Source organism: Pyrus communis, chromosome 15, assembly GCF_041283825.1.
Source record: "Pyrus communis isolate YQ-2024b chromosome 15, ASM4128382v1, whole genome shotgun sequence".
NCBI lineage: Eukaryota > Viridiplantae > Streptophyta > Magnoliopsida > Rosales > Rosaceae > Pyrus > Pyrus communis.
This window is the reverse complement of record NC_142579.1, coordinates 38,442,501-38,458,438: the sequence shown is the minus strand read 5'-3', so window position 1 is coordinate 38,458,438 and position 15,938 is coordinate 38,442,501. Positions and strand designations below refer to the sequence as shown.

The 15,938-nt window shown below is 34.7% G+C and overlaps 1 protein-coding gene across 2 annotated transcripts; it reads left to right on the top strand.

Annotated features, from left to right (window-relative positions):
* The first annotated feature begins 9,309 nt into the window (after positions 1-9,309).
* LOC137719590 (triacylglycerol lipase OBL1) lies at positions 9,310-12,470 on the top strand. 2 transcript variants are annotated; one of them, XM_068458631.2, is made up of 5 exons: positions 9,310-9,712; positions 10,390-10,577; positions 10,687-10,720; positions 11,142-11,785; positions 12,047-12,470. In XM_068458631.2, exons 1-5 carry the CDS (start codon positions 9,400-9,402, stop codon positions 12,335-12,337), a joined length of 1,470 nt encoding a protein of 489 aa, XP_068314732.1. In that variant the 5' UTR covers positions 9,310-9,399; the 3' UTR covers positions 12,338-12,470. The 2 variants fall into 2 exon arrangements, with proteins under 2 accessions (XP_068314732.1, XP_088541502.1); XM_088685376.1 differs by having other exon boundaries at positions 9,529-9,712; positions 10,395-10,577.
* The last annotated feature ends 3,468 nt before the right edge of the window (positions 12,471-15,938 follow it).

The following is a 15,938-nucleotide window of genomic DNA, read 5'->3' as shown; positions in this document are numbered from 1 at the left end:
TCAGAAAAATTGTCAGAAATGACTGTTTTAAATCTTAATTTTATAATCGTCAATTTTTGTTACGTAGTCGAAATTTGATCACTAATGTCTTTAGATATTTAATCATTATGTTATTAATATTTCTTAATCAGTTTAACAATTAAAATTTAAACTCTATAAATTATGATCAATTGAGATGGGGATTCAGTACTTTAACATATGGTCCTTGGGAACATACAAAAATGTACTATAATCTTTAGTGAGTTGACAGGTTTAGGAAACTAGATGTATCTTTGTGTGCCTGGGTGAGAAAAAAATCTGGAGAGACCAAGAAGTAGCAGCTGGGTCATGATAACAATAATGTTGATGGACCCTGCGTGTGCAATGGAATGGTTGGGACAAAATATTGTTGGCACGTCAAAGTTCAATGTTTTTGCATTTTCTTAAGGGACGAGTGTACGAATTAGTATATTTATTTATTTATTATAAAATAGATTACACCTACACGATTATTAACTATAATATCTTTGTTAAACACTAATTTTTGCAGCCATTTAAGAGATGCATATGTTGTATGATACACTGAACCACAAATTGAGATTATACAAATATAAGTAATTAAAAATAAATTACTCTAAACTACATATTAATGAATTCTATTTGTCAATCAAAAGAGAATGAAAAGACATTTTTGTCTTCTATCACAACAAAAAATATTAAGGATAGTAACGTAATTTCACAAAATAAACTTTTGCTGTTTTTTTCTTTCTTTCTAAACTTCACCTACAGGTGAATGTATCATGTCTAATTTAAAAAATAAAAAATAAACTTCTCTCCATCTCTCCCCACTCCCACTTCTCTCTCACTCTCTTTCTCTCTCCTTTAATTTTAAAAACAAAAATAAAATATTTCACACACATATTTTGTGTGTGGGTATGTACTAGTATATATAACACGACAGGACAAAAAAGAGTTGTTTTTTTTTTTTTGGTAATTTCAAAATTGTTCTTGTCTCACCAAAATTTCAAAAGAAAACAAATTTAGGAAAAAGGAAAAGTAGTGATACTATAGACTATTAGTAAATTTATCATTTTCTAAAGGAAATCTTAATAAATACTAATAACTAAGAAAAGCAACTAACAAATAATATATTATTAAATAAAATTTAAAAAAGAATCAAATAGCACATTTACATGTGTGATAAGAGATTAATACTATACGTGTGTGACAAGAGATTAATACAAATAAAGCATGAGCATTTCTTCGTAACAGTATATTCAAAGTTAGGGAGAGAAGCAAGTATGATGGGAGGAGGAGGAGAAGGGAAGAGGTAGCAAATGTTATGATTGTGAATTATAATTCATTATAGTAGAGAATGCATGAGAAGTCCACGTGAACTTTTCTGACATAACATAAGGCGGTGGTGTTAGCTTTTACGATTAGGGAAAGTGATAATGTTGCTTTCAGCGATCACCACTTCACCACCCTTCCCCTTACCAACACGTGAACTCAATCCCACGTGGCAATCCTTCGTGGCTCTTTACTGCCAACACAACACAACTTGTTGCACTCTGCTCGCCTAAGTTCACTCTGGTTCGTTCTTCTAAGTTTTTTTTTTCCTTTTACGTGCCATGAGTTCATGTAGTTTAACAATTAACAACGACTAATGTATAGAAATATTAAATTTGATGATTTCATTCATAAGGCTTTTATGTATGAATTTTAAACTTTGAGCTTTAAGGATTAAGATTCATGAATTGGAAGTTAGAAAAGTTAATTGACATTTAATTAATTATTATACTTGTATAATCAAAATCATAATTGGGGTTATGTTGTACCATGTTCCCTCAAACTTATGGTTGTTAAACACATGCTCATTTGTTTTTATTAATGACGAAAACAATCTAAATATAATAAAATAGAAAAGAACTGTGTAGTTTTGTCTACTTTAAGAAGACAAGTTTCATCCATATAATAAAGGGGTGTGCTATCTACACACCTTTTTTTACTTCTCACACACTCCTTGATAATCAAGCCCAAGGGAAGAGCCCAACCCAAAAGACTAGTCCAATAGGTAGGAGGACCCCAAGGACTTAAGTACCACTACATCATTTCTGGTGTAGCCGATGTGGGATCATAACATCACACCACCCTTCGGAAGGCCTGATGCCCATAGCGGCCCTTACTCTGGTGGCTTTCACTTTTAACGGCGGTGCACCCTTTGGTTGTCCTGTTAAGGTAGCCCTTTCCAGGTCGCCCTCTCCGTAGCGTTAGGAAACTAGGCTCTAATACCAATGTTAGGTACTCAAACCCAAGGGAAGAGCCCAACCCAAAAGACTAGTCCAATAGGTGAGAGGACCCCAAGGACTTAAGTACCACTACACCATTTTTTTGGTGTAGCATGTTAGGTACTCAAGCCCAAGGGAAAAGCTTAACCCAAAAGACTAGTCCAATAGGTCGGAGGACCCCAAGGACTTAAGTACCACTACACCATTTCTGGTGTAGCATGTTAGCAAGCCCAAGGGAAGAGCCCAACCCAAAAGACTAGTCCAATTGGTCGGAGGACCCCAGGGACTTAAGTACCACTACACAATTTCTAGTGTAGCATTCTAACACTCCTTCGCACGTGAGACCCCATGGGGACCTATGGGGCTCACCCGTTCACGCGAGACCTATGGGGACCTACCCATTCACGTGGATGTAGGGACCCATCCCTTGGCTCGAGTACCATCTTAAATTTGAGGTAGACGGGTCATGGGCCCATTCCAACAACACCGATATTGTCCCCACTTGGCTACATACTCAATCCATCAGGTGTGGGGTTTTAGTCCAAAAAACCTCGATGTTAGTTAGAGTGAGGTAATTCTATTTAAACTAATTTTTTTCTCTCCCTCTGTTCGATGTGGAACATTGGATTCCAACATAAAACACCACACGTACCACTTTCCTATAAATTGCCGCCTAATTTTCATGGACAAGGATTGTCTCCCCTCCCGTGCCCTTCTGTTTTGTGTGGTCACGGTTAAGCTACGTCAACATTTTATATTGTTTTTTATATAGAGATAATAAGACAAAAATGAATAGTAATATAGAATGTTGACATGGCTTAACCGTGACCACACAAATAGGAGGGTATGAGAGGGCACCAGAAGTAGAAGGACAGACAATCCTTGTCCAATTTGCATTGGGACTCCTGGAGGCCTGCAAGAGTTATATAAATTCAACACTTTCTATTTCTGGGGGACTTCCACACCTTTCTAAATTTCTATTTTTAGGGTTCTTATCCATTTTTGCATGAGACTTGCTATAAGTAGCAATCTCGCGACTCCATGGGGGTTCTCTTTTAGCATAAGATAATATTGGGTACCTCTCATTCAAACCCTAATAAAAATAAACAAAAATATAAGTTTAAAGATGGTAGTGATGACAAAGTTAAGAGGTGAAGAAGGTGCAAGAAACCAGAGGCATTCAATATATCGATCACTTTTATTTAATATTTATATGTATGCTTTTAGAAAAGAAGTTAATATTTGAAAATTCTTTCAGGCTACGTAAATAACGTACTATTAAATTTACGAGTATTGTATGACTTAGATTAGTTTGAATTATAATTTTTATTATGATCTCGTAAATCTATATATCTAATGTTCGTATTATTTAATGCTACATAGCATGAAAATATAGCTCAAATAATTTTGCAAATATAGTAAAGAGAAATGAAGGGTAGGTTGCTTCCCAATGGAGGATCTAATGAGAGAAGTGCCAATGTCTCAAGGTTCATGCATGCCTCAAACACTCCCCAAAAGAAAGCCATTTATTCCTTAGTACATCCACAACATCCCAACCAAATCTAGTAGACTAATACAATATCTAGTAGAAATACAAAATAAGGGAAAGATAGAGATGATAATATATACTATTTTTTAATAAATAAGAATGGGCAAACAAAAACAATCAGAAAACCCATGTGAGACATATGGCTAAGGTCCCAACATCCTCATCCTCAAGGTCGTCGATCAATGGAGTAAGAGGTGTCCCTTGTCTTGTGAATATAAAGCACACGCCCTTCCAAAACCGCACAAGTGCTTTGCATCTCTTTCATACATCGACTTCATGCACCAAATTAATGAAATCCTTCGTTCAATTTCTAAACCCTACAACCAAAAACATGAATATGGTTTTAATTTCATTCACAGTAAGTGACTGATCATGTAGTGGCATTGACGTTGTCTAACTACTCCGAGCTTGATTATTCAGGTCACGTTGCAGAATAAGTGACATGTATTATCAAATAAAACTGAAAACAACATTTATTGCAATTTTTCCTACTATTCAGATTTATAATACAATATTATGTATTAATAGAACAATATACAAGTAGATTCAAACCAAATACTTGTAATATTTTGAGTGCTAGATTGAATTTTGTTGTTAAATTTGTGTCGGGGTTAGATAAATTTGTTATGGAGTCAAAGACGGTAGGATATGCAAGATAAGAGCAAACCAAATGAATAATGGCTAGAGTCCAAAAAATGAGACTAAGACATGTTGGTTGGTCGGATTTGATTTGGTAGGGGTCCACTGGGAGAGCGACGGAGGGTGACACAATCTTAATCTCTTGGCCCAATATTCCTCCTCCGTCTGTCCTTTCTCATAGGTGGGATGTATTTCAACAAAAAACTCCACATCGAGTTTAAGCAACTTTTCTATAATTTTGTCCAAATTCTACTTCTAGAAGCATGGACAGACCCACCTCTCATTTTCTACTTTGCAATAATACAAAATCTTCGGAGTGGAATACAAACTTAGATGCATAGAATGCGTATGTTAGTTTTAGCCAACATGGCTATGTCATGTATCTTCGATTAACACAACCTTAAGTGATTTAATTATCAATTATAGAGCATTGAATCGTTCGGCATTTTAATTGTTGATTTTGAAGTATTGAAATGTAAGACGATTCAGTGGTCGATTCTAGAGAATTAAGCCAAAGGTTACACCTATGAATTAAGTCTCAATGTCTGCACGAGTAAATACTATTTAGACACACAAAACTAATTACATGCATTATTGTAACACTCTCTAACATACACGTATATTTCATCTAAAGTGATCATGTCCAGTTTTGTTAGCAAGTGTATTAATTATGTAGTTTGGTTTGCGTAAATAGGATTATTGTCGTGGACCGTGGACTAAACCAAAATTAATAGAAACGTCGAAAATGAGGTGAATGGTTCACAATGTAAATTGTTGAGGTAGACCTGTAACTAAATTGTATAAAAATAAATGTCATGCTCAACAACTTTGAAATGATTCTTTTTTTCAAATTATAATTTTCCAAGTCTTTTGGGTGTTGCCAATTCAATGTTTGGGTGTATTTAGAAGCTGCCATCTTCTGCTGCCTTCGCGTGCGGCCTGGTCAGGGATTGCAGACCCCGTGAAGGCCCAATGTGTACCTGTGGTCATAGGACTACCCGTTAATTTCAGCAACATTGAGAGGGAAATAACAACCAATCTGCTACAATAAGCATATTTCGACATTCCATTGCGCAAATGATCTGTTGTTATTTATTATGTCATCGTTACTGAAAGATGATTATTTCTGCAGACGTCAAAATATATTCATACTAGCTGTTTGGCATAGCCTTATAAATTAACGTTCATTAACTTCATTTCAACTTTTACCACTGTTCAACGAAACCTTTTTTTTTTTTTTTGAGTACATCGATATATTTTTACACTAAGGAGAGGGAGAATTCGGTTAAGCCACACAATGAGCAACCTAATTTGGTATCGAATTTACCATGCACGAGTAACTTGGTCTCGAATTTGCCATGCACGAGATTTGAACCTAAAATCTCTTATTTCTAAATGAAGAGGAATATCACTAGATCGTCGTATTGAGTGGTAAACAGACAATTTCTTAAACTTAAAAGATTAATTGACTTAATTCTATCCTTAAAAATATTTTGTGACTTCGAACAAATAATTACCATTAGAAAATAAAAATAAAAAACTAATAGAAAGAGTTTTCAGATAGGCTTTTGAAAGCTCAATTATTGTCATCGTCTAAATAAATTCTCTTCTACTTTACCTACATATAAAGCCTAAACTTATCCGGGTACCATCTAATTAGCCCAACTGTCCAGTTAGCTAGATGTGTTTAATTCAATTTACGCTTAGACAGGAATTGAGATTTAACATTTCTTAATTAGTTTTTTGGTTTAGTATTTAATTGTAAACATACATTCATTTGACACTTATATTTTTTTTCTAGCCTCTACGTACTATATATCCACTTTATATATACTCACTCCCAAGGGTTGGTTTTCCTTAGGCTATCTCCAACTTATCAATCAAAAGTTAAGAATTATGAAGTTATAAATTAGTTCCAAATGTGACAGTGTGAATTATTATCTATAATGAATGTATCGAATCAATTTTAGTAAGACTTGCATGAACTCATCTTTCTCTCTCTAAACCTTTTGCTCTTGATTCATCAATGTTCTTCTATATTTAGTTCTGCTTTTGCGAGGATTGATTTGTCAAAAAATATTATCACAAAAATCCTAGTGTTTTCAATGCTCACATAAAGTATTTTTACGATTCATAAGTGCTTTTATAGAAATTTTATGCTAAGTATAGTCACTTTTGAGTATCTTTTAGCACTTTTTCACTCTAGCTTCAAATCTCAAACAAGCTCAAAATATAATTATGTCCTACTTTTTTTTATTTTAATAAAAGGGTGATAATGGATTAGGCGAGTTGAGTTACACATAAGACTCAGCCATCGATCTACCAAAGTAGCCTTACTATCACGATCAGAAACAACCAAGATCCCAAGAACTGCCCATCAACTTCAAAATAAGCTACTACATTCCTCAAACTAAAGTCTCAATTCGAGCCAAGCGAAATGCTGAAAAACCATGAAACATGCTTATCTGAAAAACAGAAACCATGCAATTGCCAACGAAATCCAAATCTAAAGAAGTAAGTACTGCCAGTGGAGTGGAGGGGGTCATGCCAGAGCAAATTTGAGGAAGATAAACTCATGTTAGCAAAACTATCACATAACCTTCCCGATACATGTGAGAGTAACAAAAAGTCATCTCTCATATTTGAGCCAAACAAGTGAACTATTGTGTACGAAGAGGCCAAGGAGGAAGATAATCATCCAAACGGAAACAAGTAAGAACACTAGAATAATCACTTTTTAACCAAAGCGTGTGCCAATCCCATACATAAGCAAATGAGACACTAATTAGTAATTATAATTGTTAATAACTCCGCATAAAAATAATTATGATGACCAATTCATTGACAAAAACCTAAGGAACAAACTAGTTGGTATACGACGAAGCTAAGATGTTACCAACATATACTGTGGATTATCTATCGGAGCCTATATAACTCATAGCTTGTAAGAGTCATATGACATTGTCAAAGAAATGATATTGGACCAGAAAAAAAAAAAAGAAAAAAAAAAAAGGATTTAAGAACAACTAAGAATTACCTATATATCCTGATTGACATATTTAACTTAACATTGTTGCATCTTGCACGAAATTGGAAGATTAAAACGTCTTTTATACAGGTTGCTTAGAATGCCCGCTGTTTGTCTTCGTGACTATATGATTCTTTTGATTTTTATTATACACAGGGTCAATGGTTTAGTTTTTTATTTATAAATGAGGGTCAATGGTTAAGTGCATTAAGTAAGATATATGCACGAAATTGGAAGATTAAAACGTCTTATATAGTGTGCTTAGATAGAATGCCCACTGTTTGTGTCTTCGCCAATCTTGCACGAAATTGGAAGATTAAAACGTCTTATACAGGTTGCTTAGAATGCCCACGTTTGTCTTCGTGACTATATGATTCTTTTGATTTTTATTTTACACGGGGTCAATGGTTAAGTGCATTAAGTAAGATATATTGATAAACACGTCAGTGTTTAAAGTTTGAAATTTCACCCATAAACCAATTGGTAATATGACCATTACTTATAAACATATGTAAGATCCTTTCTTTTCCTGATGTGGGATTAACACTCTTATCATGCCCTTTCACATGTGACAAAATTTTTAAACCTAGCACATGAACTACATAAATTGGGTGATGTGAAACACGTGTGACCATTGGACTTCACATGCATGTAGTGGGACACTTGCTCTGATACCATGAAAAAAGTTAAGATTCCACCATAAAAGCAAGTGGCAATACATGGAGTAGTCCAATTACTAATAAGCACATATAATGTCTCTTATTTTTTTGATGTGGGATAACCACTCTCAATAGTTACGCAACTACGTTGGAATTAAAAATGAAGTAGGAGGGGTACGACTTAATCAGCAAAGAATATTCATGCTTCACTAGTTAAACCAATTTCATCTATTGACTTGCTCTTGATCGTTCTACCATGATAACTTATTTAAATATTAGTCACCAAAAAATTTTGTAATCCATGTCCTGTATTTCTTAGTCATTGGTCAGCTAGTAACTTTTCTAATTATGTAATGCATTCAAAATCTATAGATTTTACTTCAAGTTTAGGGCACATGTGTGCGTCTCATGTGTTCCTTTTTTTGTTGTTGTTACTTGTTATTGGACAAGGGAGGATTCAAGCTTTGAACATTTTTCAGACATTGGAAAGAGAAGTGTTATCAAACTAATTAAGAGCTAGTTGTTTTCAAATTGGTTCATAACATCAGAAGGTTAAGACTAAAATACCCATGAAACATGATATACACCTTGCAAATGTATGATAACTAACCAGAATTGAAAAAACTTATGCCGTTACAAAAATGTCCTTTGACCACATTAGTAATCCCGTGCATGACGATGATCAAGCTAGATGAGAATTCTTTTTCCCGTCTCAATAACACACTACATATATATATATAGAAAAACTAATGAAAAGGACTTGAAAATTTTGAGTTTTAATGATAAAGATAAAATAAAGGGTAAAGTGAATAGTATCAGGATTGACTTTTTAATATAAAAATGTAGTTTTTCGTTAAAGTGAATAGTACAGAGGATTTTTCGTTAAAACTCCATATATATATATACATACATACACACACACACACACATATCTATGAACTATCCTAGTTGCCAAATCAGCCCAGCTAAGCTGTTTTTTTTTTTTTTTATACTTCTTTCCAATATAAAACATTAATTATATATCAAATCTAACAAAACCAAACTAGTTATGAAAAAAACAACTAGCTAGCATCTTAAATATTCGTAATTTTCTATAGAGGGCACCGACACATTGTTGTATATGTAGTATATACGCATTACTGTATACAAACGTTACATGTATAAATATATAAACTCTTTCCTGCATTTGTATATATAGTTTGAATTGAGACATCGACACAATGAGCTCATTTCCTCGCTTCCAAGCCAATTACTGTCATGGCTTCTAAGGAACATGTCTGTCACAATTATGTTTTCCTCAAGCCAGAAGAAGCAAGCTTCATCGAGCTCATTCGCCTCCTGTTTTCCTCCGACGTAGAAAAGAGAAGCTTCATCAACTGTTCGGAAGAGGAAGGACGTAAACGACGAAAACTTGAACGCCGATGGCTAATCTTCGTCTCTATTGTGGTGCAATGGATGTTCCTTTTCTTCAGAACGCCCATGGCTCGAACTGGGGCTACCGTCAACAAGTTTCTAAATCTTGTAGCATCCAATGGCGGATTGTTCGCGCTCTTCAAAATGTGGCTTAAAGGTTTGGTCTGATATAATTTCTTGTAATAGTATAAGAACACATATTCTTTTGTTCTCTTTGATTCAACGATTTAAAATTTTAAAAATTCGTGACTGATTCATTTAGTTCAAGCGTGTATGCATCCGTGATTAATTACTTTAATTACAGAAAAAGAAACAGAAATCATTAAAGCCCTTTTCATTTTCTCCAAGGGTTTTGATAGTGAAACTGAAATTATTTTTTTGTTTGTCTTGGTGTGGATTTGATTATCGAACTAAAATTTCACTTGATTGACTCAAAAGTTTCTATTCTTACTTTGGTGGGAATTAGATCAAATTATTGATATAATCTATATCTAACTCATTAGTATATACATCATCCTTCACGGCTTAGACAAAACTCAAAAACTTTGACCCGAACAAATTTTGATATTAAAACGAAGAGGAAAATATATAAAAAAAATTATGTGTTTGGTAAAAAGAAATAAAAAGACATAAAAGAGAGGTTTTTCATATTATTACACAAAATAATTCATCTAAATTTTTTAAAATTCATCATTCTCTTGAATTCATGAACTTTTTCTTAACAGAAAAACTAACTTTAAATAGTGGCAACGAATTATAGGAGCATAATTATGTTGATACTTTGGTCATATTTTCTGCTTAAGTAATTGAATGAGTAAAAGGGCCGGTGGGCAGGAAAGGTGGCAAAGGAAGATTCGTTATCAACCAGATCAGTGCTGGGAAATCTTGATAGGCGAGTGGAATTGGACGACAACATCAAACCAGGCAATACAAGATACAAAGGAGCTCTGTCCATGATGGCGGCTAAAATGTCATACGAAAACCAAGTCCTCATTAAAACAATCGTCACGGATCACTGGAAGGTAAGCAAATTTAATTAACTTAAGCACCAATGTTTTAAATTGTACTAGTGATTATGATGATCATGAATTAACTGACTTCTTTATCTTTTAATTTTTTTTGAATGTGCAGATGAAATTCGTAGAGTTTTACAACTTTTGGAATGGTAGGGTACACATCGAAATGTTGTTTTTGAAATGACTTTCGTATACTTTTTTTCTTCCCCTGCACACCTAATGTTATTAGCGACATTTGAATTGGATAAATCAAAGAAAATCAATTCGCATAAAAAATAAAGTAGTAACAAAAGTATGATTTTGGTCTTTCTAATTTAGACCATGGTTTAATTTTTGCAGTTTTAGATGTAGTTCACACTTTTGTCACTCATCCCCATCTGTTAATAACACTGACAAAATTAAGCAACTGTGTGTAATTTGCGACAACTAGTAACCACAAGGCTAAACTACAAGAAAATAAAACTATAGGGATTAGAGTTGAACTTCGGTCAAACTACAGAAATGAAGCCCTTTTTTTTTTTTTTTTTTTTTTAAATCTTGGATTCGTAATGAATATCAAATAATTTTCAGGTTATCAGAGACGAGATTCAACGCAAGCCTTCCTGTTCCAAGACACAACATCTGACCCCAACTTGATTGTGGTTGCATTTAGAGGCACCAACCCCTTTGATGCAGACGCATGGAGGACGGATTTCGACATCTCATGGTGTGAGTTTGCAGGACTCGGCAAGACCCACAGCGGCTTCATGAAAGCTCTTGGCATGCAACCAAACAGAAGCTGGCCCCTTGAACAAGAAACACAAGAAGTCAACGCCGCTGAACAACTTCCTCATCAGTTTGCTTACTACAAAATCAGACAAATTCTGATGGATTTAATGCAAGAAAACAAGAATGCCAAGTTCATACTGACAGGCCACAGCTTGGGCGGGGCATTGGCTGTGCTGTTTGCCGCGGTGCTTGCAATGCACGACTACGAGGAGAAATATGCATGGTTGATGGGGAGGTTGGAAGGGGTGTACACTTTTGGACAGCCAAGGGTGGGGGATGAGAACTTTGGGGTGTTTATGAGGGAGAAGCTGAAAAATTATGGTGTGAAGTATATGAGGTATGTTTATTCCAATGATATGGTTCCTAGGATACCTTATGACGATAAAACTCTCTTGTTTAAGCACTTTGGTCCAAGCCTATATTTCAGCAGCTGCTATAAGGGGAAGGTTAGTGTCTCTCTATCTTGATTGAACGTTTCTCTTACAATAACCAGTCACATAATCAACAAACTACAGGTTCTCTTATCGCAATAAGTGGTTACATGAACATAATATGATTGATTAGGGTTTGTTGTGAGACGATCAAAGTTATATACATATTTGTGTGCAAGAGTTTTTGTGAGAGGAACCTTGTCTACATTTATGCATAAATGCAGTATAGAAGAATTTCTTTCGTAATATGACTAACATTGTTTGATTGGGAACCAGGTTTTGGAGGAGGAACCCAACAAGAACTACTTCAATGTGTTCTGGTTCATACCAAAGTGCCTAAATGCATTGTGGGAGCTGATTAGGAGCTTCATACTGCCGTTAATAAGGGGTGCGGAATACAAGGAAAGCTGGTTTATGAGGATGCTTAGGGTAGTTGGTTTAGTAATTCCTGGATTGGCAGCTCATGCTCCTCAAGATTATGTCAACATTACTCGATTGGGATCCCTTCCTTCCCTTGCTCACGTCCAAAAACGTATTCCTCTAGTAAATAATTCTGAAGTCGATTAATGATACAGTTGTTTTGGGCCGATGTGGCTCAAAAGCTTTTGTTTGTGTTTGGTTTTCTGAGACATGATTAGGGAGATTCTATTTATACCCATTTTAATTTTGTTTTAATTTGAAATAAAATTACATTTATACACTTACGAAAATTTATCAAGAATATAATGCTCAAGTTGATATTTAAAAAAATTAATAATAAGAACGGCAACTCCTCTTTGAGGCTCTTTGAAGAATTTTATCAAGTCGTTGGAGGACATGTATAAAGGACAACTTAAACCTTCAAATGGGCAACACTGAAGTCATATATAGAGAAAGCCCAACTGACCCCCCTTGCCCCTTAATGGATCCGTTAGTGCATGCATGAGTATATTGAGTGTTGAGTAGAGTTTACGTATAACCAAGGGTATAAAAGACAGATCAAATCAGCCAGTTTAAGAGAGTGCTTAACTAAAGCAGGTTGTGTTAAAAAAATAAAAAAAAAACTCAAAGCAGGTAATTTGATCAAATCCTAATTAAGTAATTAATTAAATCAAATGCATTGCATTTGTTTGACCGAACTTACGTGCGTTGCTTTTGCCAAAATGTGTCACTGGGTGTGGCTGGCTTCAGAATTAACAGACCTACCCCATTGCCCGCTTGACCTTCTATCTATAAAATAAAAATATCACACCATTTGCAGTATAAGAGTCAAGACCTCGAATATATACAATTATTCCATGGCCAAGATGACGTTGAAGGTTTTAATCGCTCAAATTCTTGTTTCTCTTCTCGTCCTCCAACTAGCTTATTCTGGTGAGACGGTAATTATATATACTAGTATCCTTTTTAATGGTATCCTTTGGAGTTTGTGAGAACACAAAATTACAACACAACATGGTTCAGGTGACCAAAAACCCTTGCTGGAAAACCTTATCCGTAGTAAAAAATGGGTACTACTAGTTATATCACAAGGAAAGTAATTTTCACACAGTTTTTCTTTAAATATACATTGAGTTTATTTCTGACATTTGAATTGAAGTGAATATTATTAAACAGAAATAAGCAGGATTGTGCATAATGAGAAGAGAGTTGTTAGGAAATCATTTCTTTTAATTCGGGAGGCTATTGCATAATGCAAATGTCTACTTTTTATTTATAGATTGTGATGGAGCTTGGAAGAGATGCAAAATTGTTAAGTAGAGGCGGGGTTGAGAGTGTACAAAAGGTACAGTGGCACATGACCTCACATTTCTGAGGGTTCTAAAATTTTGTCATCCTCCTATATATTAATTATTATATATGAGTATAAATTTTTTAACAAAAAAAGTTTTTGACTGAAAAGAAAAATCATCATCATATGATTTTATCTATATTACAATTGATTAAGGTGAGCCTATACTTCATACTAGCCTTTCTGCACGCGCGTGACGCACGACTTACACATTTTAGATATATTTATATGTGAGGATTGGTTCAATGTATAGAAACATAAAATAAAGGCGATTATCATCTCTAATAATATAGGTAGGAATTTAAAGTATTTTATCTAGATTATGTAAAAAAAAAAAAGTAATAAAATTGAGAAAGACATTACTCTTTTAATAATTAGTACACAAATAATCATACATCTTATGAATTTTACAAACGAATTCATTAATAATTAAGCAGGGCATTAAATAGAAATTTCATAATGGAGTACACCTTCACTAATCTGTCATCCTTTTCGATCAAGAAATTTTTCAAAGCTTCCACTTTGTAGTCCCAATCCTTATTGACAAATCTGCAAAGAACAAAGAAAAAGAAAAGTGTGCAAAATCAATATTGGATTTGGGGATTTTCCCTAGCTCTCTAAATGCCCTCTATCTTTTAACAACGCACAATAGTCATGAAACATGAAGACATCAATACCCGCTTGAACTGGCGAGGCAGCTCGAATTTCAGAGCAGATGACACCTTCAGAAACTTTAATAACTTGTAATCCCTTTTAACAAAGAAATTTTTCAGAGCTTCCATTTTGTAGTCCTAATCCTTATTTACAAATCTACAAACAACAAAGAAAATGGGTAAAAATGCATGCTTTGATCTCCTGATTCAATTGAAAATGCATGCTTTGATCTAATATAGTAAACGCACATATACCTCCTAGGCTCCTACCACTAATAATGGTGCAATTAAGTAATCCAATTCAAGGTTGCCAAAGCGTATTCAACCAATCTGACTATACGACGTCATGTTGATGATTGATCAAGCAAAAAATTTCTACGTCATGTTGTAGCTTTATCTATTCTATGATCTGTCATATTGATGATTAAGAGTGATTTTTGTTTAGTTACCAGTGGATTCTTTGTGACCAAAAGATTACAGGCTCGAGTCGTGAAAACAACCTCTTTATAAAGCAAATGTAAAGCGGCATACAGTAGACATTCCTTCCCAACCCTTGTAAAAGCGCGAAGCCTTAATGACTTGCGGTTGCTCTTTTACTGTTGCGTCTAAATTAATGGATTGTTCAAGTGTGAGGTACCTAACAACATCATTGATCAGCTTTTTTTTTCCAGATTTTAAGTTCTTACTTGATACAAGCTAAACACACTAAATTGAATCGAGTCATAAACTTCTCATGCTTGATAGATGTAGTATTTTCAAATTTTTATTCACTTGAGTTACGAATTTCCTTACCAGAGACAAGCTATAAGTCCAACAGTGTTCACACCACTCAAATTGATCATTGACGATATCTAATAAGAACGGCGTAGTATGCAAGAAAACTACGCATAAAGTACGAAATTAATCCTTGTTTCAAGAACTATAGGGTAGAAGATTGTACTTCGACTTGCACAACAAGAATAAAGATTATTGGAGTGAGGAAACCCAAATCAAAACCCAAATTTTCTTCTCTCTAGATAATCGATCACATAATCGGTCCGCACGTCCTTTCAGGGGTGAATTCATGATTCGATATCCTTTAACTTGCATGTTTGTTGTCATTAAGATAGAACTGCAACATCGGTCATGATCAGTACCAACTCCATCCAATTACGACGACTAGTTTAATTTACAATCTATGGTAAGATGTTGTCGAGTTGCTACGCATGGGGCTGAATTAATCATGGGTTCACGAGAAGAGAAACTTTAATAGGATTCTCTGGCTGAATTAACCACGGTGTACGGAAAGAGAAATTTTAATAAGACTGCCCTACTAAATTGCTCGAGACAGTGGGGCCATAGAAGGGGTCTGCTACTATAGTGGAGTCTTTTTCCCGGTAACGATGTAACAAAATTACTCGCGGCATGCGCGGACACCAAATGCACCACCACCATCAAGAAACTGTGTCTGTTGAGCCACCGTAGTAATAGCCTGATAGGCATATTCATGTACACATACATGTTCCCCTCCTCTCCATGTGATGCAGATTTAGAAGCGCAGACATCAACAAGACAACAACAACAACCATATATAGAATGCACACATGAGAAAGGAATAAAACGCAAGGAATCTTTGCCGCTCAAAGGTCAAATTCAATAATAATATTTCCAAAAGTCCTCTAAACCCTAAATTACATTGTGCTTATATGAAAAAAAATAACCTAGAGAGTAGAGCCTTATCAAGAAATAGAAATACAAAAGGAAA

Bases quoted from the DNA above. Each gene is read 5' to 3' on its own strand.
- LOC137719590 (XM_068458631.2), top strand. From the start codon at position 9,400: ATGGCTTCTAAGGAACATGTCTGTCACAATTATGTTTTCCTCAAGCCA. The intron at 10,578-10,686 runs GTAAGCAAATTT...TTGAATGTGCAG, and splicing joins TCGTCACGGATCACTGGAAG to ATGAAATTCGTAGAGTTTTA. The intron at 10,721-11,141 runs GTAGGGTACACA...AATAATTTTCAG, and splicing joins GTTTTACAACTTTTGGAATG to GTTATCAGAGACGAGATTCA.